Here is a 25827-nt window from a genome sequence, read left to right as displayed (position 1 = left end):
CAGCTTGAGGCCAGAATCATGGAAAGAATAAACTGGAGGAACTACTGACTTTTGCTCCCCCTGTGAGGGCGCAGACTGAGACCCTGCAAGATGGAAAGGGAGACCCTGTACCAGACAGAAACATGGGGGTAATGTAATTTGTGCTCTAGCACAAACCAAGTTACTGATTGATGTCCACTTGTCCCTCATGGCAGCTCGGGGCACTTCTACAGAAGAAGGAATGTTCCTAGCACCTGAGTTAGACAGAAATATTCTAGGCAGGGAGACAGGGCAACACTCTGCAAGGAGCCAGTGCAGGAGAACCAGATGACTTGTAACCCTGGAGGAGACAGACACCACTTGCCCTGGGCCAGACCTCAGGACAAAGAGCAAACAAATGCAACCACACCCCAAGTATAAACATCAGGGACTGATTCTCTAAATAGGTCTCCATCACCTTGAGGAAGCCAGAAGGAGCCACTAACCCAACCCCTAACCAATAACAACCCTGCTCTGTATGCATGCCCGCTTGCTACGTGATTCGCCTCCCCACTGGATCCTGATTTAATCAATTATGCCTGAGTAATTACACTTGCGATTGTATTGGTTGACCCCAGTTCTGTCCCACCTCATGCCTGCCATGTGAGTTCCCATGTTTTCCCTACCACACACCTGCCTCATCTCGAGGTTTTGCTCTATAAAGACCCTAGAAAAGACAGAATCTTTGGCAACCCACTTGGAACCCCTTCTGTCTCTCTGTCACCCAGAGGGTTTCCTTCTCCCAAGTAACATATTCTGCTTTGAGAATTGTAAAATAATTACATATATTGAAGACATTTAAGGGCGTCATCATAGAGATCCTGCTTGTTTCTAGACTCACAGGGGACCCAGGATGGCCAGGCAGTGACCACTCCCACCCCATTGCTGGAGGCCACTTTCAAACATCTTATTTTATCTCCTGTATGAACAAATGTAAATGGATGCCTTTTTTTTCTCGTCTTTTGAGACTGTCTCTCTATGCAGTTCCAGCTGGCCTTGAGCTCAAGATGTAGCCCAGGCTGGTCTTGAACTCACAACAATCCTCCTGCCTCAGCCTCCTGAGTGCTGGGATTACAGGCATGCGCCACGATGCCAGCATGAATTGATGAATTTGCTCTACATATTTGTCATCTATACTTCTTCATTTTTCTCCCAGATTTTCTTTGGTTTCTTTATGTGTGTGTGATTAACAATATCAGTATCGTGGAAATGTGATCAACAACTTGGTTTATGATGAACAAGAGAGTACAGACCCTCTTTGGAGCCAAGCAACATGTAAGAGTTCTGCAAATCTCATCCAGAGAGGAGAACTCATGGTCCACTGTGGTGAGCTGACACATTCTAGTAGGCTCTTCCTTGTGGCCGGGTTTCAAATGCAAACCTGCTTTGTCAACAAGACTGATCATAAAATAGTCATTAGACTAATATTAATTTTCAATCTTCTCCGTCCCAAGAATCATGGGTGTATGTCAATAGTGCTCATAGGAGCAAACCAGGTTTTATGCAAACTGAGACTGAAGAATAATACAGTACCAAGAGCAGGTGGCCAAGTGACAGCTGTCTTTGGAGAAGCAGAAGCTGAAAGAATTTTGCCCTAGAATAAATTACAGTATATTATGGTGGTACTTCAACACTGTAGAAGGCCAAATCGGAGATGCTGACCCTCACGCCCACTTCCTCCTTCTTCCCTGATTACAACTTCCTCCTTCCTTTCCCTGTGCAGGTGAAGAAAATTCGAATTAGCTCCTGGAGCATCATCAATGAGTGCCTCAAGCACAACATCCGGTCAGAGGTCACACATAACCCACACCCCCATATCCGGGCAGAGAAGAAAGCCCGACCCTTGCTGGCTGTGGGCTCCTCTCTGTGTTCCTTAAATAAAAAGGCCATCTTTACGTTTTCTTACATTCTGCTTCTTTATTTCACCAGAAAACTGTAATATTTAGTGCTGTGCCTTAGATGCAGAGCGATAGCTCCTGGGCGTCACTCCCAGCTCAAGCTCCCCTGCCTAGAAACCGCCTTTCCTTCCACTGAGACCCATTTATTTGCTCCCACTATTCCGAATGCATCACTGACCCTCCTCACTCATCACCGGTGAGCTACCCTCTGGAGTGTTCTGTTTCTGTTCCTAAAATCCACAGATTGTTTCAGAAAACCAATCCCCTGCTCTCCCTGGACATAGACAGAAGTTTTCCCCTGGGCAGGAAGCCTGAGGCAGATCTGTTACCCTCTTGTTCTCTGGGACCCTGCCCCCCACTCTGGTGACAGCTGATGACATTGGGTGTTGGCACCTTCCGTGTCACACTTTCAAAACAGGTGACGACCTCTTTTGATAGCTATGATCAGGACAGCTGCCATGTTCCTTGGGGGAGTTAAAGCTCTTACATCCCAAGGTAAAGTTGCTCTTTTGACTTATGTTCAATTCAGTGATGGGGACTATTTCCTGTTGCCCAAGAAACATGTTTCTGAGGTGCCTGGTTCTTAATGTTGGTGCTCTTGGCCTCTAGAAGGCAATAACAAGCAAAAGGCTGATCTTATGTTTATACTATTGTCACAATGGCGGCATGTTGGCAGAAACCCCTCATTGTCAGGCCTTTTTCTCCTAGAGGACATGTCCTTCTCTTGCTCTGTCCCGTGTGGTGGCCCAAGCACTCCTGGCCCTCTCTGTCCCACCAGACACCTTAGATGATGAGACTTCTGTCCTTACGTCTCCTCCCCTTCATCTCTCAGCTTTCTCAGCCAGAGGTTTCTGTGTCCCCTGCGCTGTCCTCTCCCCCTTCCTCACCCCCAGTGGCCTCTAATCCTTCCCTTCGTTTCCCTCCCAGTCTCAGAATTCTCAGTCCCCTCCATCTGAACCAGCTATTCCATCAGAGAACTCCTTTTCTTTGTCCCCTACTCTTGCATCGCCATTTCCCCCACAACCTCACCATAGCAGGTCTCGCACATTTCAGCCACCTGCAAGCCATGTGGTATTTGACCACCATCTTGTGATCCCATTCCACATGGTCTTCAGCAGTCATCTTGCTGCAGGTCACATGGAGGAGTCCACTATCTTGTGTCCTATACCAGGTGACAGTATGCCACCATCTTATAACAGATTACAGGGTAAATGGTCATCATTTTGAAGTCCCTCATCATGGGACCAGCAGTAGCCATCTTGCTGCACATGATAGGCAGTGGCCATCTTGTGCTCCCTCACCATGTAACTGGCAGCAGCCATCTTGTTGTGGGTCTCGTGGTCACCAGTCACCAACGGTGCTTCCCTTTTGCTTGGTGACGAGTGGCCTGATGAGTGGCCCTTTTGTGGTTGATCACCCAGTAAGTGCCCACAGATGCCTGCTGGGTGTTTGGCAGCTCGGTGGCTATCTACACCTCCCCCTCCAGAGCCCTCTCAGCCTCAGTCCCTAGTCCCACTGCAGAAACAGGCTGATCCTGAAGGACTAGTTCGTATTAATCTTCCTTTTGCCCCTCATCAATATTTCTCAGAATAACCGGAAATAGCTTCCTTTTCTGCTCTTCTTATTTCAAGAGATCTCTATTAATTAACATACTAAAAGGTTCACAGTAGTCTACTTATTACAGTTCAAATTGGTCAAATATATTTGAGTGCACTGATTTTGTGAGATGATTGTGGGTTTGTATATGTGTTGTCTGTTTGTCCAGTATGTATACAATGTACAGATTGTTTGCCCATGGTTGTCCATTTGTTTGTTCTCTAAACAGCTGTTCCATTTTATTTGAGCTCAACAATCTTTTTTCCTTTTTCTTTTGCATTAAATTCAGGTGTATTTGGGTTACAGATTTCAAAGCATGCTTCCCCCTAAGTTGCCAGCTGGTCAAAATCATGCTAAAACTGGTTAAACAAAATCCCTTGGGGTGAAGAGACACTGGACAGTACTTCTACTGATGAATAAGAAAGTGGCCACCTGGTAACTTCAATCAGTTCTTGTTCATCAGTCAGAGGACCTAATAATCTCTAGCCTTATGGGAGACACTCCAACTAAATTTCATATGACTAAGACAAGTCATTGTTGCTGATCTGATAGTATATTCATGCCTTCAAATGTAAAAATTGGGATTGTTTATGATGATACATATTTTCTTTCAGATCTAGAATCTGCCTTTTTCTTGGGCTCTAACTAAGCGATTCAAGTCAAATTAACATGAGGTCATCAGTCAAGTGATAATTTTTAAACAAAAATTTGTGTAATGTCCATCACAAAAGGACCTGAGAGCCAATGAGTTACAATTTCTATAACCTAAAATCAGTTTCTAACCTTAACTGTCATTCCTGCTGCTCAGGCTTTGATTATACATGCGTTTGTATATATAATTTGATTGTACATGCTTTGATTCAAGTTTGTTTTTACCTAATAGGTGCCAAAACCCAAGGTACTATGTAGATAAAAACAATAACAAATATACTAAATTCCTTTTAGATTCCTTTTACTGGGATCTACCAGATTTTTCCCAGAAAAAGTTTATATGATGCAGACTGAGGCCATAATTAACTGTACTCAGCTGGCCTTAAATGACACTGCAGCTGAGCTCTCTCCTAAATACAAAAGCTAAAATTAATAAAACAGGCCATCCTCCAAAATCAGATGGCAGTAGACATCGTAACAGCACAGGAGGTATTTTATACAATTGTGAACACTAACTGTGTGTATGACAAATGAATGACATGTCAAGTTCTAAAACTCCCTGGACCTTATCCCTGTCCTCCTTATGGGAAGCCATTAGCAGGGCTATACTTACAATTATCCTGTTGATTGTATTATTTGACTCCTGCATACTTAATTGATTCTTTGCCTTTGTCTCCTCTAGACTTAAAGCTGTACACCCACTCAAGATGAAAATGCCTGCTGTCCACTGAGGGCCACTGGGTTAAAAGCTCTGCAGAGTGTCCCTGACTGCCATGCAACAGCTTCAATCCCCTTCAGCCTGAAGATGGCAGAATGATCATTGCCCATTATCCTTCATGTCAGTTTGGGTTACTTTTTCACAGCAAAAATGCTACAGGCAGCCAGGTTAGTTAAAAATATGATAGGCAGCCAGACAGGGCTAGGGTCTCCAAGGAGCCAGCATAGAGGACCTGAGGTTTTGTGACCTTGTAGGACACAGAGATCTTCCACTGTGGGCCAGATCCCAAGACAATAGGCTAAACTTGACCCTCAAATCCCACAGGGAGACCTTCTTAATATGACTTTTCGAGTTTTCGAAAACAGAGATAAATTCTAAAGGAAAAAGCAATCTGATCTTTTAGCAGTGCCTCTTGGAGCTCTAACACAGGTAGACCCAAACAAGGCAGAGCTGCCTGAGCCCCTCCTGGACCATGCTTCAAGCGTGTCAAGAAAGGACGCTGGGCAAGTGAGTGCTCCCTCTGCAATCTCAAGGACTATTGGAAGGCGACTGTGGTAGCCTCCAGGTAGCCGGTAAGCCATCCTCTAAATCCTTGCCCTGGGAGAGGGTCAAAATGGCGGCTGGCTAGGGGATCGAGCGAAGAGTCTCTCTGGAGAATTCATACTAGAAGCTAAAAAAAGAGAACATGGAGAGGGCCAGACAAATCGATAGCGATTCTTATTAACCAAGACAGTACAGCTGGAGGATTTAAAGTCGTGCTGAGACCTTGAACGCTGATAACGGGAGGCTGCAAATCCCGCGCCTTTAAATCAACGAACTGACCCCGGGACCCAGCAGGAAAAGCTGAGTTGCATTTGGGCCTGCGGGAAACTGAGACCCCGGCCGGGACTCCAAGTAGCAGCCAGGACTGTACCACTGCACCAGAGTGGATGTACAAAGCTCTGGCGTTTCAAATCTAAACGGTGCACAGATATCTGACCAGTCAGCACTGTGCCGGGAGCGCACGCTGTGCAACGTTCCGCGCTGTGCCGGGAGTGCGGGAAAGGTGGGCAGCTTGGTGTGTGGTGGTCCCGGAATGAGGACTTGCACCGGACTCTGGTGAGTACCGGGAACCCCGCGGCTGCTGGGGTTGGCCAGAGAACAGCTGGCCCACCACCACGGGGAAATCAATAACACAGAGTCTGGTGCAGACATATTAGCCTGGCGGCAGAAACTGCAGCTTGGTGACATCACCAGGTCCCCCTGTAGGGAGGGTTGGTGGAAGACATCTTGAATCCTGGAAGAGCCTGATTACTTGCTGGCTTCAGCTCCACACAGAGAACTTAGTGGGAGACATCTTAGTTTTGGGCGGATCTGCTATTCTGGTGCTCCTGTCACAGAGAGGTTTGGAAGAGTACGGCTGGGATTTGGGCAGAACCCTGTGCCATAGTGACATTACTCAGCTGCTTCTGGTACAAAGAGAACTGGCAGGAGCTACTGGGGCTAAACCAAGCCTCTGCTTGGGGCCCCATAAGCGGATACAAAATAGTCACAACTCAGTGACAACCAGAAAGTACAGCCTAATTTATGAACTAACTGACACAGAGGCTAGAGACTAGCCTGTACCGCCCCTGCATCCCAGCCTACCCCAGATAATAGTAAATTGGGGAGGACAGCAAAAACTCAAGCCAGCATGCTTCTGAAAGGCCCTAAGCAATTTGGAGAGGGCCAGAGAACGCCAGGACAGTCTGAAAGAAACCAGAAACATGACAAGAGATAAAAATAAAAAAAATCTCCAGCTGCTCAACCGGAGAAAATAAGCCCAGGAGAACTAAACACTGAAGAGAACAAGCACAGTAACCATCCTCTACTCGACACAGCATCAGCCGAAATTAAAAAGTACCTACATGATCTCATAGAGGAATTTAAAGCTGTACTCCTGATCCAAGTGAGGCAAGATATAAAGAGATTAATTAAAGAAATGACAAGCCCCGCCCAAGAGAACACAGATGGAAGAACTGAGGAAATCAGAAAAGAAAGAGAAGCATCTGAAGAAGAATTTAAGCATAACTTAGAATATGTGAAACAGATCCAAAGAGAATATCAGGAAACTAAAAACTCCATTGAACTCTGGCAAAATGCCTTGACAGAAACTAAAGACAGCCTTCTGAAACTTGAAGAGAGATTTAGGGCATATAACATGAAAGAAAAAGCCTCTTAAAAATAACAAGGAACCAGAAAGAAGCAATTCTAAAACTGGAAGATGACAAAAAGATACATAACCTAAGAATAAAAAATGTGAGTGAGGAAGCAGGAACATCCAAAAATGAAATACAAAAAATATTCACAGATATATTAAAGCAAAATTTCCCATGTATAGCAAAAAGAAATGATATCCAGATAAAAGAAGCATACAGAACGCCAGCTACCTACAACCAAAACAGATGTACGCCTAGACATATAATTTAAAAGACACAGTAGTCCTAGTGCCATATTTAGATTGAATTTAATTTGTTCTGGTCTGTCCACTCATGTCAGATTCGAGGACACAGACCTCTAGAACCAAAAATAGCAGGTTATAACGTGGTAACTATCCTTACTTTCCTATTGACTTAGGCTGAAATCCTGTATTACTTACATTGTCTTACTATGACTGATCTTAATTGTATCTGAATCATAAGACTATTGGTTGGCCTTGAATGATTCTATTTGAAATTGGTATGCTTGTTAGAATCAACCCTAAAAGTAGAGGAAACTACTCTGAGCATGACAAGATGTAAAGGATATCCATACTGGTATGAATCAGTAACAGCTCTCAAATACTACAATGCAGTCAAAGTTAAGTTTTTATAAAAATAGGTGATAGTATGTTTAACTATAATAAGCCAGTGTTGTGGACAAATCTATTGAAAATAACAAGAGAAAACATAGTAGCTACGGAAGATCATTTATATTGTAGTTGTATATGTCTTATTCATTGTATGTTTTCCTAGGAAATTGTTTTGCTGTCTTGTTATGACCTGGTTTTCCCTATAATACATAGAGGATAGATATATAGGTAGAAATTCACACATGGTTTTTTTTTTCTTTTTTTCTTAAATTATTTACGGGAACAGATTATATAATGCAAGATGTAAGGAACAAATACTCTGAGGAAGAGACGCTGAGAAACCCGAGGCTTATTTTGTAGCATTATAATATAAATTCTAGCAATCTATTGTTTGCTGATTAGAATGACATTGGACTGGTTTCTTCAGTTCAACTTCAGCATATGCAGAGATGGGGACGGCTATAACAAAGAGAATGAGAGATGCGATGGTAGTTGCTATTGTCTTCCCTAATTTGGAACTTGAGGACCTAAAAAGACTTCATCATCCTGTAATGATTTGATTAGTTCTATAATATGCAATAAGTATATAAAGTGGGTGAAGATAGGGACAACTATTTGTAAGAAGCTAGAGACAGATAATGAAGATCTCCAGTGGACTTGCTTTGAAATCTGTATTTCTTTAAATTGTTTTTTATTTATTTATTTTTTTAAATATTCTGTTCTGTTTTGATATGGTTAATCTTACCCTCTTTGAGATGTAAAACAAATGTGTAGGACTGATAATCATATTACGGAGCTTTTGTTCGATCATAGAGCAGAATGGTTTGTAGGGTCACTTTTTTGAATGTCATTCTAAATACTTTAATTCTATAACCTGAACAGCTATTTCGAAGATGACAATTTGTAACTTATCAACCGGCAATTTCTTACCTTTTGTTTGTCTGTAATTTTGTATTATTTCTACCCTTTTTTTTTTATCTCCATGTATTTTTTTTTTCGTTTCCTTTTCTTTAAATAAAAAAAAATAAAAAATAAATCCTTGCCCTCATAGGAGATCTCATCACCACCAGGTTCATTACTGGCTGAGCTACTTTGACTTGCTTCTGAAGATGGCTGGGGCTTGGGGCCCACAACCCTCATTAAGCAATCTTCAGAGTTCCAAGTCTCATGAGAGGTTTCAATAAAATAGTCTTTGCACTTGTAGACACGGAGGCCACGTATAGTGTACCTCCTGAGTTTTTAGTCCATTATACTAAATGCTTGGTCTCTGTGGTGGGTGTTGACAGCCAACCTACACAGCCTCTTCAAACAGAGCCATTCCATGCACATTCCCAACTCTCTCCTTTACCCATAGATTCCTAGCAATTCCACTATGGCCCACACCCCTTTTAGGTAGAGATTTTCTCCAAAAGCTTAACTTGTCCTTTGCCTTCTCCCTCCCCACAGCTTTCCTCCTCCAGATACCCTCACAGTGCACCACAAAGCCATCCCTTCCTTCTACTCTGGTCCATCCCATAGTTTAAAACACCTCCAACCCCACCCACAATACCCATGCTATACCTGTTTTAAATCGTCTCAGGGATCCCTCAATTTTTCCTTGCGTTCCCCAATATCCTTTCACTCTCAAACATTTCAAGGGACTTAAACTTATAATCAAGCTTCTTTTAAACGATGGTTTTCTTAAACCTACCCATTCGGCCTACAATTCTTCAATTCTCCCAGTACTCCAGTCTGATGGGTTCTATCATCTAGTACAGGACCTTACGATAGCCCATGATGCTGCTACCCCAATACACCCACTGGTGCCAAACCCTTGTACTATGCTCTCTCGTGTCCCTCCCTCCACCACTCACTTCATAGTCCTAGACCTTCGAGAGGCCTTTTTTTTTATCATTCACCCTTACATCTTGATTGTCAGGATTCCTTGCTGTTTATGTAGACCGACCCAGACACTCTCAGGTCTCAACAACTTACTCACACCTAGAACCACACTTCAGAGTCTCAAATCATTCCCTTGCTTTCATACTCATCAATTTCTTGGACACACCCCTGGTCAGGACTGACAGGTAGATTTTACACTCATTCCCCATCACAAAATGTTCAAGTATCTTCTTAGCTCTGTCTGTGGATGGATAGAAGCATTGCCAAAACCAGGGAGACGGGGCTGGGGATTTAACTCAGTGGCTTAAGCACCTGTCTTGCAAGCAGGTGGTTGTGAGTTCAATTCCCAGTACCGATAAAAAGTAAAAAAAAAAAAAAAAAAAAAAAAAAAAAACCCTAGGACTCTACTGATGTAGTTACTAAAGTCCTGTTACAGGAAATCATCCAAAGTGTATCTCAGAGTGTATCCCTCAGATAATGGTTCAGGCTTTATTTCTCAGATCCCTCAACAGGACTGCAGCCAAGGTGGAGTGGCCCCTACCTGGTCTTCCTAAGGACTTCAATGGTGATCAAGGTTGCTGGGCTGCCATCCTGATTCCAAATCACTCAAGCTCAGCAGTGCCCTCCTAGCCCTACCTGCCCTGACTTTAAACATCCTGAGTGGTCATCACATTTCCTATTTCCCACCCATTTCTTCTTACCAAGGTCCCACGGCCACAACTTTCAGTTGAGGTCATTTTTTGTTATCTTATTTGGTTCCTAATCCCTTGCAGGAAACCCTACTGGGTCTAGGATCTCCTCCAACTTACAGTGACACAGCCACGGCCCTCCCCTCCCCTGCTCTACAATCTCCCAGACATGATCCACCTGTCAGGCCTTACCTTTCTACTGCTTCCAGTCTCTCCAGCTAGAGCCCTGGACCACAGACAGGCCCTACCTACACTTTTACCTTTACCCTTTCAGATGGGGAACAATCACCTCCCATTACTCCAGCCCTCCCAACTCCATGCTGTGTTTCAGGCTCTTCTTCCCTAAGGCCCTGATGGAACCACACATTTGGATCCAGGGCACCTTTCCTGATACCTCCCCTTGGTCCTTTAACTATGAAGGTGGCCAGCCTCCTCATACACCTCATGAACCTTGTCTCTTCATTTCTCCAATCTAGGATGTGAATGTTATCCCAGCTGAAACACCTGGTACCAGCTTTTATATGGGCATCAAGTGTCATCCTCTCGACCCCCAGACCCAACATGACAGCCCTGTTCAGGAGGAAGAAATAAGAGAGAGTCTTTACCCTTTTCCGAACAATAAAAAGATGGAAATAAATTAGTTTTGCCCTAGAATAAATTTGCCCTAGAATAAATTCAGGACATTATGCTGATAGTTCAACATGGTGGAAGGCCAAATGGGGGATGCTGACCCTAATGGCCACTTCCTCCTTCTTCCCCGATGATAACTTCCTCCTTCCTTTCTCTGTGCATGCAAAGAAAATTCCAATCAGCTCCTTGCATGACATCAATGCGTGCCCCAAGCACCACGTCCGATGAGAGGTGACATATAACACACACCCTTGTGTCCCGGAGTGTAGAAAGGCAAACCCTTGCTGGTTATGGGCTTCTCTCCATGTCTTGTAAATACAAAGGCTACTTTTACTATTTCTTATATTCTGCTCCTGACCTGTGCCAGAAAACTCTAAAAGGAGCAAGAAAGAAAACCACAAGTTGTTAAGGAAGAATGATGTTGATCCATCCAACAATCAGGAAAGGGAATGATGCATTGTGTCTGCCAGGGACACTTCCCCAGGGAAACACACTCACCTAATTAGGTAATTGCCTACTTTTTAACACAAACAACAACAAGGGAAGAGGACCCTAATAATGACAGAAAGCACTTAGCAGGGTATAAAAGAGGCCCAGGGCAGGGAGGCTTCCACTCCTCACAGACCTCCACCTCACAAACCACCCAGAACCTCAGCCCGACAACACCATGGTCAACTCCTGTTGTGGCTCCCTCTGCTCTGAGCAGGGCTGGGGCCAGGAGAGCTGCTGCCAGCCCAGCTGCTGCCAGCCCAGGTGTTTCCAGACCACCTGCTGCAGGACCACCTGCTGCCAGCCTAGCTGCTGTGTGTCCAGCTGCTGCAGACCCCAGTGCTGCCAGTCTGTGTGCTGCCAGCCCAGCTGCTGCATCTCCAGCTGCTGCAGGCCCCAGTGCTGCAGGCCCAGCTGCTGCATCTCCAGCTGCTGTAGGCCCCAGTGCTGCCAGCCCACCTGCTGCATCTCTAGCTGCTGCCGCCCTAGCTGCTGTGTGTCCAGCTGCTGCAGGCCCCAGTGCTGCATCTCTAGCTGCTGCCAACCCAGCTGCTCTAGCGCCTCGTGTTGCTGAGAGCATGGCCCTGCCTGCTAGGGTGCTTCATCACTAGTCAGCCCTGGTGTAGACCGCTGGGCAGCTGAGTTATGAGGGGGGATTATGAAACCTCAGCTCCACCTGGGATTGCTTTTGGCCTCCACATGTTGACCCTCCACCCCGTTATGGGCTCACAAATGTATACCTGTTTAAACTCTGTCAAATACTCTGGGATCCCTATGGAAATATCTGTTTTCTCCCCCATGTTCTTACCTAGAAATATCCTAACCTCTTAAATAAACGTGAAGTTTTCAGACAACCTTCATAAAGGCATCCTGCCTGCTTGTTTTTCCTTCTTGAATCATTGTCCTTAGGCACCCATCATTCTCAGCAGAGTCCCTGCAGCCCTCCACACTCCTCATCCTCAGACAGGAAGGAGGTTTTCAGCACCTGCAGGCTCCTGGCTGAGGATGTGCCCTAGCGGAGGAGCAGGCTCTGGGCAGGAGAGCAAAGCTCTGGGAGCAGAGCTCACTCTGGGCCAGGGAAGTGGGAAACGAGGGCTCTCGCTGGCCTCCCTTGGAGAAGGGGTAAAGGGTGGCAGTGGGGCAGCAGTTGGGCATGGAGGGACCCAATGTGGATTGCAGTCTGGCAGTGGCCCCTGGAGGGATGTGCCATGCTGCTGCTTCCAAGGACATGCCAGTCTCTGTCATTTTACCTGAGTTCCTGTGCCCTCCATCATCTTCCAGGTTCCCCACAGCACTTCCTTTGATCTTTTCTGAGTAAATCAATTTCTCTCCAACCCTGGGGTGTGGGACTGCAGCCCATGGCTTCTTCCTGAGACACCCACTGTCCCCTTTTCGGTGGCTCTTGACAGCCTATCATGCAGTGTGCCTAGTTCTTGGGTTGGACCCTGAACTTGGGTTTACTGTCCCAGAAAGGAGTGAATCTCCTGCTTTCCAAGTTTCTGCCTTGGGCAGGGTTGTTTTTAGTGGTTTATCTTGAATGCTCTATCTTGACACTCCTGGATCTGAGGAATAGTGAACAACACCTGGGCCATTCTCGACTTAAGGCAGGCTGTGTTCAGCAGACATCGCACTCGTCTGTGTGTGCGGGAAGCTGTGTGTCTGGTTGTGGTTTGCTAAGCTCTCTGTGCCTAGCTGGGTAAAATACAAACAAAACATTAAAAGGGACTCTTTCAGGAAAGATTTATAAAGAAACTTGTCCAGGTGAAATCTAGGACTCCCAGCATGAAGAGAAGCAGAGACAATGTGCATGCTCCGTACCTTCTATCTCATGGAACGCCGGGAGTCCCAGAGCGTGGGGTCTCAGACCTGCGTGTTCCAGGGGCCAGGAGGCTAAAGTGCGAGCTCCTGCTCGGTTACCTCTTGCTGCAGTCCACCCTGGGCAGAAGAGGATGCAGTCAGAGCGGCAACTCCATGGGAAGCAGCGCTGATAGCCAAGGACAGTCACCAGGAGAGGAGAGCACCTGTACCATGCCCCATCTAGGTTGAGCAGCCCTGCAGCTTCTGGACAGTGACCCAGTATGAAAAAGGAATCCGGAAGTATCCTGTCCTCCTGTTTCTCCCATTGATCTCCCTCCAGCTGGTTAGTTCTAATTACTAGAGAAAGTTGTCCAGGGTGCCTTGGTGTGGCCCTGTGGTGATTTGGCGACTTTTCTGGTGGTCTTCCAGGTGTTATCTGGACAGTTCTGAGCCTCTCCACACCATGTCCTTGTTGGATTGGAGCTGTTGTCCTCACCAATCCCCAGTTAAAATAAGACTGGAAATGCCAGGGAACACCAACCCTGGGGTCCCCTGAGTGCTCCATGCACTTTCCCCCTTGTCCAGGGTGTCCCAAACCTCTTCTTCCTCAGTTTAATTCAGGGGTCAGTAGAACCAGGTCCTTTAATCGTTACAGCAATGAAAAACCAAATCCAGCACAGTCCTGGCCAGAAATGCCAGTCTCCTGGATAGGTGGAGTAGAATTGAGGAGTCTCCATGTGCCACACACAGTGATACCGTGCAGACCAAGGCTTCCTTCCGCGTGGTTCTTGGCGTCTCCTTGTCTCTGGATCCAGGATCCCTATGTCCACAGAGACTAAATAAGGCTGTAAGGAGGTATCACAGGCCTCCCTAGAAGGGTCACAGGGAGTGTATGTGACAGAGATGGCTCTTCTTGTGGCACCTGAGCTTTCTGTATCCATGGATCTGAACCCAGGGACACAGTCCCATGTCATGGTCACTGGCTTCAGGTGTTGTGGAGTCCTGATGAACTGAGCTTCTTCCTTGCAGGTGTCATCCCCAAGCTGCCACCTTGGGGATGGAGTATAAGAGGTCCCGGCAGCTATTTCCACAATGGACCCACATACCTGTACACCCCAGTGGAAACAGCAAAGCAGCTTCCCAAGGAACTGGAGAAAGTTGTCTTGAAATCCCATGGAACCTGAAGAGACGTAGAGTAGGGAAAGTGATTCTGAGCAACAAGGCCAAGGCAGGAAGCGCACGATCCCAGACTCCAAGTTATACTACAAAGCTCCAGTGATTAAAAACCAAACCCAGCACAGTCCTGGCCAGAAATGCCAGGTTCCTGGATTGGTGGAATAGAATTGAAGAGGCTGGAATACCTGCAGGCCTGTTCAGCTTCCTCATCTCTGACACGGGGGCCAAATACTTTCCCGGAGGAAACCCGGCTGGGAAGTGATGCTGGGCAAACTGGCTCTCCAGCGCCACAACCTGGTCTGGGCCCACAGGTCTCACTGTGCACTCAACTGCAACCAAAATCCATCAGAGATCTAATATTAAAGAGGAACATTTACGTTCTTGGAATACAAAAAGGTAAAACTCCTGAAGACACAGGTGTCGGGAATGACTTTCTGAATGGAACCCTGGTTGCACAAGAAATAACATGAAGAATGAGCAAAAACTTAAAAACTTTCTGCACAGCACAGGAAACTAGAAACAGAGTGAAGAGGCAGCCTCCAGAATGGGAAAACATTTTTGCAGCTACTCTTCCAACAAAAGAATATATAAAGAACTAAAAAACCATTAGACCCAACCCAACTTTAAAGACCCAATTAAAAATGGGCAAACGAAGTGTGAAGGATCAGTAAATTCTCTACAAAAAATGTTCAATATCATTGGCCATTTGAGAAAAGTAAATTAAACAACATTGAGAGGTGTAATGGCCCCTCTCTGTAATCCCAATCCTCAGGAAGGCTGAGGCAGGAAAATTATCTTGAGTTCAAGGGTAGCCTGGGCTATGTAGAGTCCTTTCTCAAAAAACAAACAAAGAAATAAATAACTCCATATGTGCATATATGCATACAGACAAAACTGCACTGTGGTTCTGTTTCGTTCCAGAAAGAATGACCATCATCAAGAAATCAACCAATAACAAGTGCTGGAGAATCTGTGGTGAGCATGGAACTCCCTTGATCATGTTTTGGAGGGAGTGTAAATTGTCAAACCATTATGGAGATTCTTCAGACAACTAAGAAGAGGAATTCCATTTGACCCCCTCTAGGTGTCTTCCTGAAAGAGTTATAACCATAGCATTACAGTGGTGCACAAATATCCACATTTATAGCATCACAGTTCATAAACACTGAGCCTTGGAAACAGCCTATGTGTCCATCAGTACACAAATGGATAAAGAAAAGGTGGTACATATGTTCAATGGAGTACTACTCTGCCATAAAGAAGGGTGAATGCCAGTCATCTGTCATGACATGAAGTGAACAAAAATAGACGCAAAAGTTAAATGTTGCAAGGTTTCTCTTAGGGGAGGAATCCAACATTTTCACACATAAAGTGCAAAAAAAAATGAGAGACAATAGGGGAAAATAGAGAACGTGATCTTAACACAGCATGGACCATTGTGCTTTCCATGCTGTGCTGGTCTATTACCCTGGTTATTATTGTGTTCATAATAATTAACTGGATAGGAACTTTTAAACAAATAAATAAATCTGACTCTGGAAAACTCTTTAAAGGGGGTAAAGAGGAAGGAAAGAATAATTTAGAATGTCCCTCACACACACCAGCTCCCCACAGTGACCAAACACAGTGACGCCTCCGTTTGCAAACCTCATTCCTTTTCCGATTGTGGTCAAAAACTGAACTGGTAGGGAACCGCACCAAATTCAGTGGTTAGGGTCCTGGTGATCTCAAGAGGAATTTCCATGTGGTTTCCACCAGTTCAGCTGGTGGTCAGAATCATGGAAACAAGCCTGTTGCTCAAGGCTTTAATGACTTCTGCTTCCCCTGGGAGGTCGTGGCCTGAGACCCTGCAAGATGGAAAAGGAGACCTTGTACTAGACAGAAATGTAGAAAAAGGGTAATTTCTGCTCCAGCAGAAACCAAGCAGTTTATGGACGTCCACTTCTCCCTCATGGCAGCTTAGAGCACTTCTACAGAAGAGGGAATGTTCCAGACAGCTGAGTAGAAGCATTCTAGGCAGGGAGACAGGGCTGCATCCTGGAAGGAGCCAGTACAGCAGACCACATGCCTTGTAACTCTGGAGGAGACAGACCCTCTGGCCATGGGACAGAGCTCAGCATAAAAGATCAAACAAATGCAACCACACCCCAAGTATATACTTCAGGGACTGAGACTCTAAATAGGTCTCCATCACCTTGAGGAAGCCAGAGGGAGCCACTAACCCAACCCCCAGCCAATAACAACCCTGCTCTGTGTACATGCCTGCTTGCTATGGGACTCGCCTCCCCATTGGATCCTGATTTAATCAATTACACCTGAGTAATTAGACTTGTGATTTTATTGGTTGACTGTAGTTCTGTCCCACCTCATACTTGCCCTGTGAGTTCTCAAGTTTTCCCTACCACACACCTGCCCTGTCTTGAGATTTTGCTCTATATAATCCCTAGAAAAAACAAAATCTTTGGTAACCAACTCGGGACCCTTTCTGTCTCTCTCTCAGACAGAAGTTTCTCTCTCAAGAAATATATTCTACTCTTTAAAAATGTAAAATAAATACATGTATTGAAGGCAATTAAGGGTGTCACTATAGAGACCCTGATTCTTGCTAGACTCAGAGGGGACCCAGGATGGCCAGGCAGTGACCACCTCCACTCTGTTGCTGGAGGCCATTTTTGATCTTCTGATTTCACCTCCTACATGAAAAAGTGGGTATTGATGCATAATTTCCCCGTCTTTTTGAGACAGGGTCTCACTATGCAGTTCTGGCTGGCCTTGAGCTTTGTAGCCCCAGCTGGTCTTGAGCTCATAACGATTCTCCTGCCTCAGCCTCCTGAGTGCTGGGATTACAGGTGTGTGCCACCAAGCCAGGCTGAATTGATGCATTTGCTCTTCTTGTTTGTTATGTATACTTGTTCATTTTTCTCCCTGATTTTCTTTTTCTTTATGTATGTGTGTGTGCAAACTGAAATCAGTGAAATCTGATCAACAACGCGGTTCCCAATGAAAGTACAGACCCTCTTTGGAGCCTAGGAATATATAAAACTTCTGCAAATCCCGTCCGGAGAGGAGAACTCATAGTCCACAGTGGCGAGCAGACACATTCTAGCGGCTTCCTCTTGTGGCCAGAGTCTGTGTTTCACACGTAAACACCTGCTTTGTCAACATGACCAATCATAAAATAGTCATTAGACTAACATTAAATTTCAATCTTCTCTGTCCTGAGAAATTATCATGGGTGTATGAGAATCAATAGTGCCCGTGGGACGAACCAAGTCTTATGCAAACCGAGACTAAAGAATAAGACAGTACCAAGAGCACAGTCCAGGTGACAGCTGTCTTTGGAGAAGCAGAAGCTGAAAGAGTTTTGCCCTAGAATAAATTACAATATATTATGCTGATAGTTCAACATGGTGGAAGGCCAAATGGGGCATGCTTACTCTGATGCCCACTTCCTCCTTCTTCCCCGATTACAACTTCCTCCTTCCTTTCCCTGTGCACGTGGAGAAAATTCCAATCTGCTCCTCGAGCATCATCAATACCTGCCCCAAGCACCACATCCGGTCAGAGGTCACACATAACCCACACCCCCCTATCCAGTCAGAGGAGAAAGCCAAAGCCTTGCTGGTGTGGGCTCTTCTCTGTGTCCCTTAAATAAAAAGGCACCTGTACATTTTCTTATAATATATATATATATATATATATATATATATATATATATATTCTAACATTTAGTGCTGTGACTCGGATAGCAGAGTGCTAGTTCCTGGGCGTCACTCCCAGCTCGAGCTCCCCTGCCTGCAAACCACTTTTCCCTCTTCTGGGACCCATTTATTTGCCACCACTAATCCGAATGCATCACTGACTCTTTTCACTCATCACAGGGGAGCTGCCTTCCTGGGTTTTCTCTTTCTGTTCCTAAAATCCACAGCTTGTGTCAGAAAAGCTATCTGCTGCCATCCGTGGACATAGACAGCAGTTTTCACATTCCTAGAGCAGGAAGCCTGAGGCAGATCTGTTCTTGGGACCCTGCCCCACATTCTGGTGACACCTGATGATATCAGTTGTTGGGACCTTCCCTGTCACACTTTCAAAAAGGTGATGACCTCTATTGATAGGTGTGACCAGTACAGCAGCCACATTCCTTGGAGGAGCTAAAGCTCTTACATCCCAAGGTAAAGTTGTTCTTTTGGCTCACATTTAATTCAGTTATGGGGAATAATATTTCCTGTGCCCCAAGAAACACACCTCTGGGGTGCCTGGTTCATAAACTTGGTGTCCTTGGCCTCAATAAGGCTATAAAAAACAAAAAGCTGGTCTTTTGTTTATACTTTTGTCACAATGGCAGCATTTGGCAGAAACCCCTCATTGTCAGGCCTTTTTTCCCTTGAGGACGTGTCCTTCTCTCGCTTTGTCCTGTGTGGTGGCCCAAGCACTCCTGGCTTGCTCTGTCCCCGCAGACCCCTCAGATGAGGTGGCTCCTGTCCTACGGCTCCTCTCCTGTATCTCCCAGACCAAATCCCACAGCTTTCTCAGCCAGAGGTTTCTGTGCCCCCTGTGCTGTCCTCTCCCGCTTCCTCACCCCAAGTGGCCTCTAATCCTTCCCAAGTGTCTCCCTGGGCTCAGATTTCTTTCTCCACGTGAGCCATCTATTCCATTAGATGGCTTTCTTCTTTGTCCCCTACTCTAGCATCTCCATTTTCTTCACAGACCTCACGAGGCCTCGCACATTTCAGCCACCTAGCACGTGGTATTTGACCACCGTTTTGTGATCCCATATCACATGGTCTTCAGCATCCATCTTGTTGCAGGTCGCATGATGAGCAGTGGCCATCTTGTGCTCCCTCACCATGTAACTGGCAGCAACCATCTTGCTGTGGGTCTCATGGTAACCAGTCACCATTTATGCTTCCCTTTCACATGGTTGTGAGTGGCCATTTTGTGGTTGATCACCCAGTAAGTGCCCACAGATGCCTGCTGGGTGGTTGGAAGCTCGGTGGCCATCTATACTTCCAGCTCCAGAACCCTCTTGGCCTCAGTCCCTAGTCCCACTGCAGGAATAGGCTGGTCCTGAGGGACTAGTTCGTATTCATCTTCCTTTTTCCCTTTGCCAACCGACCTCAGAGTAACCACAACATAGGTTCCTTTTCTGCTCTTCTTATTTCAAGGGATCTCTATTAATTAACATACAAAAAGGTCCACACTGGTCTATTTACTATAGTTCAAGTGGGCCAACTATATTTGAGTGCACTCTGATTTTGTAAGATGTTTGTCAGTTTGTGTATCTGTTGTGTGTTTGTCCAGTCTGTTTATACTGTACAGATTGTCTGCCCATGTTTGTCCATGTGTTTGCTCTCAAAACAGCTGTTCCTTTTTATTTGAGCTCAACAATCATTTTTCCTTTTTCTTTTGCATTTTCCTCCAGGTTTATTTGGCTTATAGATTTAAAAGCATGCTTCCACTTCAGTTGCCAGCTGGTCAAAATGTTGTTAAAACTGGTTAAACAAAATCCCTTGGGGGTGAGGAGACACTGGACGGGACTTCTACTGATGAATAAGAAAGTGGCCACCTGGTAACTTCAACCAGTTCTTGTTCATTAATCAGAGGCCCTATAGTCTCGATAGCCTTATAGGAGACACCCCAACTAAAGTTCATATGACTAAGTCACCTACATAGGACACCTTCAAATGTGAAATTGGGATTGTGTATGATGACACATATTTTCTTTTAGATCTAGAATCTGCCTTTTTCTTGTGCTCCAGCCAAGAAATTAAAGTCAAATCAACATGAGGTCATCAGTCAAATAATAATTTTCAAGCAAAAATTTATGTAATGTCCCTCACAAAAGGACCTGAGAGCCAATGAGTTACAATTTCTATAACCTAAAAGCAGTTTCTAAACTTAATTGTCAGCCCTGCTGGTTATGCTTTGATTATACATGCTTTGATTAAAGTTTGTTCTTGCCTAAAAGATGCCAAACTCCAAGGCATCATGTTGACAAAAACAATAACAAATATACTAAATTCCTTTTAGATTCTTTTTACTGGGACCCACCAGATCTTTTCCAGAAAATCGTTATATGATGCATATTGGGGCCATAATTAGCTATATTCAACTGGCCTTAAATGACACTGCAGCTGAGCTCTCTCCTAAATAAAAAAAGGTAAAATTAATAAAACAGGCTATCCTCCAAAATCAGATGGCAGTAGACATGCTAACAACACAGGAGGTATTATAGAATTGTAAAAACTAAATATGTGTATGACAAATGAATGACATGTCAGTTTCTAAAATTCCCTGGACTTTTCCCTTACCCTTATGGGAAGCCATTAGCAGGGCTATACTCATAATTATCCTGTGATTCTGTTATTTGGCCCATGCATATTTCATTGATTCTTTACCTTTGTCTCCTCTAGACTTAAAGCTGTTCACCCACACAACATGAAAATTCCGGCTGAGGCTACTAGTTAAAATCTCTGCAGAGTATCCCTGACTGAATTTCGACAACTTCAACCCTTTACAGCCCGAAGAAGTCAGATTGGTCTCTGCCCATTACCCTCATGGCAGACTGGGTTACTTCTTAACAGGAAAAATGCTACAGGGAGCTTAGTCAGTCAAAAGTATTATAGGCCCTCAGACAGGGCTAGGGCCTAAAAAGAGCCATCACAGAGTACCTGAGGTTTTGTGACCATGGAGGAGAGAGATACCTTCCACTGTGGGCCAGATCCCAAGACAAAAGGTTAAATTCAGCCCTCACACCCCAGAGGGAGTCCTTCTTAATATGGTTTTCATCAATAGAGATAAAAATCAAAAGAAAAAATAACAAACTTTAGCAGTGGCTGTTGGAGCTCTGAAACAGGAAAACCAAAAGAAGGCAGGGCTTCCTGAGCCTCTCCTGGACCGTGCTTCAAGTGTGTCAAGAAAGGACGGTGGGCAAGAGAGTGCCCTCTCTGCAATCAGAAGGTCCATTGGAAGAGCAACTCTCCTCGCTCTAGAGAGCAGATAAGCCAGCCTCTAACTTCTTGGCCTCACAGGAGATTTTTTTCACCACTGGATTCATCACTGGCTGATCTACTTGGACTGGGTGCTGAAGATTAATGCCCGCAGCCCCCATTAAGGAAGCCTCAGGTAAAACTGGGGGTCTCAGGTAAAACACTCTCTGTACTTGTGAACATAGAGTTCATGTATTCTTCCTGAGATTTCAGGCCCTTGTACTAAGTCCTCAGTCTCTGTAATTGGTGTTGATGGCCAATTACACAGCTCCTGAGGACAGGGCCCATTCCATGCAGATTCCAATCTCTCTCCTTTACCCATAGCTTTCTAGCAATTCCAACATGTCCCTGACCCCCTTTAGGTAGGAGCTTCTCCAAAAGCTTAACTTCTCCTTTACCTTCTCCCAGCCCACAGCTCTCCTCCTCCAGCTACCCTCACAGTGCAATGCAAATCCATCCCTTCCCCTCTCCCCCTCTCTGGTGTATCCCATAATTTAGAACACCACGAACCCCATCAAAAATAACCATGCCATGCCTGTATTAATTCGTCTCAGGGATCCCTCAATTTTTCCTTGCATTCCCCAGTATCTTGTAGGTCTCAAACATTTAAAGGGACTTAAACCTATAATTAAGTACCTTTACAACAATGGTTTTCTTAAGCCTACCCATTCACCTTACAGTACTCCCATTCTCCCAGTACTCGAGCCTGATGGGTCCTACCATCTAATACAAGACCTTAGGGTCCTCAGTGAGGCTGTTACCCCAATTCGCCCAAGTGATTCCAAACCCTTGTAATATGCTTTCTCCTATCCCTCCCTCTACCACTCACTTCATAGTCCTAGACCTAAAAGATGCCTTTTTTTTACCATCCCCCCTACACCCTGATTATCAGGATTCCTGGTGTTTATGTAGACTGAAACAGACACCCCAGGTCTCAACAAGGTCTCTACTCACCCCAGGTCTCTACTCACACCTAGAACCACACCTCAGAGACTCAAACCACCCGCTTCCTTTCCTACTAATCAATTTCATGGACACCTGGTCAGGACTGGCAGGTAGATTTTACACTCATGCCCCGTCACATAACATTCAAGTATCTTCTTCCCTCTGTCTGTGCTTTATCAGGATGGATAGAAGCATTCCCACCACCAGGGAGACTGTGATGTAGTTACTAAAGTCCTGTTACAGGAAATCATCCCAAGGTTTGGGCAACCTCAGAGTGTATCCCTCAGGTAATGGCTCAGGCTTTATTTCTCAGATCCCTCAACAGGACTGCAGCCAAGGTGGTGTGGCCCCTACCTGGTCTTGCTAAGGACTTCAATGGTGATCAAGGTTGCTGGGCTGCCATCCTGATTCCAAATCACTCAAGCTCAGCAGTGCCCTCCTAGCCCTACCTGCCCTGACTTTAAACATCCTGAGTGTCATCACATCTCCTATTTCCCACCCATCTCTTCTTACCAAGGCCCCACAGCCACAACTTTCAGTTGAGGTCATTTTTTGTTATCCTATTTGGTTCCTAATCCCTTGCATGAGACCCTACTGGGTCTAGGATCTCCTCCAACTTACAGTGACACAGCCACGGCCCTCCCCGCCCCTGCTCTACAATCTCCCAGACATGATCCACCTGTCAGGCCTTACCTTTCTACTGCTTCCAGTCTCTCCAGCTAGAGCCCTGGACCACAGACAGGCCCTACCTACACTTTTACCTTTACCCTTTCAGATGGGGAACAATCACCTCCAGCCCTCCCAACTCCATGCTGTGTTTCAGGCTCTTCCTCTCTAAGGCCCTGATGGAACCACATATTTGGATCCAGGGCACCTTTCCTGATACCTCCCTTTGGTCCTTTAACTAGAAGGTGGCCAGCCTCCTCATACACCTCATGCACCTTGTCTCTTCATTTCTCCAATCTAGGATGTGAATGTTATCCCAGCTGAAACACCTGGTACCAGCTTTTATGTGGGCATCAAGTGTCATTCTCTCGACCCCCAGACCCAACATGACAGCCCTGTTCAGGAGGAAGAAATAAAAGAGAGTCTTCACCCTTTTCCTAACAATAAAAAGATGGAAATAAATTAGTTTTGCCCTAGAATAAATTTGCCCTAGAATAAATTCAGGACATTATGCTGATAGTTCAACATGGTGGAAGGCCAAATTGGGGATGCTGACCCTGATGGCCACTTCCTCCTTCTTCCCCGATGATAACTTCCTCCTTCCTTTCTTTGTGCATGCAAAGAAAATTCCAATCAGCTCCTTGCATGACATCAATGCCTACCCCAAGCATCACATCCGATCAGAGGTGACATATAACCCACACCCTTGTATCGCGGAGTGTAGAAAGGCAAACCCTTGCTGGTTATGGGCTTCTCTCCATGTCTTTTAAATACAAAGGCTACTTTTACTATTTCTTATATTCTGCTCCTGAACTGTGCCAGAAAACTCTAAAAGGAGCAAGAAAGAAAACCACAAGTTATTAAGGAAGAATGATGTTGATCCATCCAACAATCAGGAAAGGGAATGATGCATTGTGTCTGCCAGGGACACTTCCACAGGGAAACACACTCACCTAATTAGGTAATTGCCTACTTTTTAACACAAACATCTACAAGGGAAGAGGGCCCTAATAATGACAGGAAGCACTTAGCCGGGTATAAAAGAGGCCCATGGCAGGGAGGCTTCCACTCCTCACAGACCTCCACCTCACAAACCACCCAGAACCTCAGGCCCGACAACACCATGGTCAACTCCTGTTGTGGCTCCCTCTGCTCTGAGCAGGGCTGTGGCCAGGAGAGCTGCTGCCAGCCCACCTGCTGCCAGCCCAGGTGTTTCCAGACCACCTGCTGCAGGACCACCTGCTGCCAGCCTAGCTGCTGTGTGCCCAGCTGCTGCAGACCCCAGTGCTGCCAGTCTGTGTGCTGCCAGCCCAGCTGCTGCAGGCCCAGCTGCTGCATCTCCAGCTGCTGCAGGCCCCAGTGCTGCAGGCCCAGCTGCTGCATCTCCAGCTGCTGCAGGCCCCAGTGCTGCAGGCCCAGCTGCTGCATCTCCAGCTGCTGCAGGCCCCAGTGCTGCCAGCCCTGCTGCTGCAGGCCCATCTGCTGCATCTCCAGCTGCTGCAGGCCTCAGTGCTGCCAGCCCTGCTGCTGCCGCCCCAGTTGCTGCATCTCCAGCTGCTGCCAGCCCACCTGTTGTGAGACCACCTGCTGCAGGAACACATGTTGCAGACCTTCCTGCTGCATCTCCAGCTGCTGTAGGCCCCAGTGCTGCCAGCCCACCTGCTGCATCTCTAGCTGCTGCCGCCCTAGCTGCTGTGTGTCCAGCTGCTGCAGGCCCCAGTGCTGCATCTCTAGCTGCTGCCAACCCAGCTGCTCTAGCGCCTCGTGCTGCTGAGAGCATGGCCCTGCCTGCTAGGGTGCTTCATCACTAGTCAGCCCTGGTGTAGACCGCTGGGCAGCTGAGTTATGAGGGGGGGATTATGAAACCTCAGCTCCACCTGGGATTGCTTTTGGCCTCCACATGTTGACCCTCCACCCCGTTATGGGCTCACAAATGTATACCTGTTTAAACTCTGTCAAATACTCTGGGATCCCTATGGAAATATCTGTTTTCTCCCCCATTTTCTCACCTGGAACTATCCTAACCTCTTAAATAAACTTGAAGTTTTCAAACAACCTGCATAAAGGCATCCTGCCTACTTGTTTTTCCTTCTTGAATCATTGTCCTTAGGCACCCATCATTCTCAGCAGAGCCCCTGCAGCCCTCCACACTCCTCATCCTCAGACAGGAAGGAGGTTTTCAGCACCTGCAGGCTCCTGGCTGAGGATGTGCCCTGGTGGAGGAGCAGACTCTGGGCAGGAGAGCAAAGCTCTGGGAGCAGAGCTCACTCTGGGCCAGGGAGGTGGGAAACGAGGCCTCTCGCTGGCCTCCCTTGGAGAAGGGGTGAAGGGTGGCAGTGAGGCAGCAGTTGGGCATGGAGGGACCCAATGTGGATTGCAGTCTGGCAGTGGCCCCTGGAGGGATGTGCCCTGACGCTGCTTCCAAGGACATGCCAGTCTCTGTCATTTTACCTGAGTTCCTGTGCCCTCCATCATCTCCCACGTTCCCCACAGCACTTCCTTTGATCCTTTTCTGAGTGAATCAATTTCTCTCCAACCCTGGGTGTGGGGCTGCAGCCCATGGCGCTCTTCCTGAGACACCCACTGTCCCCTTTTCGGTGGCTCTTGATAGCCTATCATGCAGTGTGCCTAGTTCTCAGGTTGGATCCTGATCTTGGGTTTACTGTCCAAGAAAGGATTGAATCTCCTGCTTTCCAAGTTTCTGACTTTGGCAGGGTTGTTTTTAGTGGCTTATCTTGAATGCTGTATCCTGACACTCCTGGATCGGAGGAATAGTGAAAAATACCTGGGCCATTCTCGACTTAAGGCAGGCTGTATTCAGCAGACATTGCACTCATCTGTGTGTGCGGGAAGCCGTGTGTCTGGTTGTGCTTTG

At 46.1% G+C, this 25827-nt stretch overlaps 2 protein-coding genes across 2 annotated transcripts; both read left to right on the top strand.

The window, feature by feature from the left end:
- The first annotated feature begins 11512 nt into the window (after window positions 1–11512).
- On the top strand, window positions 11513–12243 carry LOC100734335 (keratin-associated protein 4-9). The gene has a single exon (XM_003467100.3). It carries the CDS (start codon window positions 11558–11560, stop codon window positions 11951–11953), a length of 396 nt encoding a protein of 131 aa, XP_003467148.2. The 5' UTR covers window positions 11513–11557; the 3' UTR covers window positions 11954–12243.
- An 11783-nt stretch (window positions 12244–24026) lies between these two features.
- Window positions 24027–25017, top strand: LOC100717773 (keratin-associated protein 4-4-like). The gene has a single exon (XM_003460655.2). It carries the CDS (start codon window positions 24076–24078, stop codon window positions 24724–24726), a length of 651 nt encoding a protein of 216 aa, XP_003460703.1. The 5' UTR covers window positions 24027–24075; the 3' UTR covers window positions 24727–25017.
- Window positions 25018–25827: the final 810 nt, after the last annotated feature.

The sequence above is a fragment of the Cavia porcellus genome, unplaced genomic scaffold, assembly GCF_034190915.1.
Source record: "Cavia porcellus strain 051 isolate PalLab524CR breed Dunkin Hartley unplaced genomic scaffold, mCavPor4.1 scaffold_6, whole genome shotgun sequence".
Lineage (NCBI taxonomy): Eukaryota > Metazoa > Chordata > Mammalia > Rodentia > Caviidae > Cavia > Cavia porcellus.
This window is presented reverse-complemented; position numbering and strand designations above follow the sequence as displayed.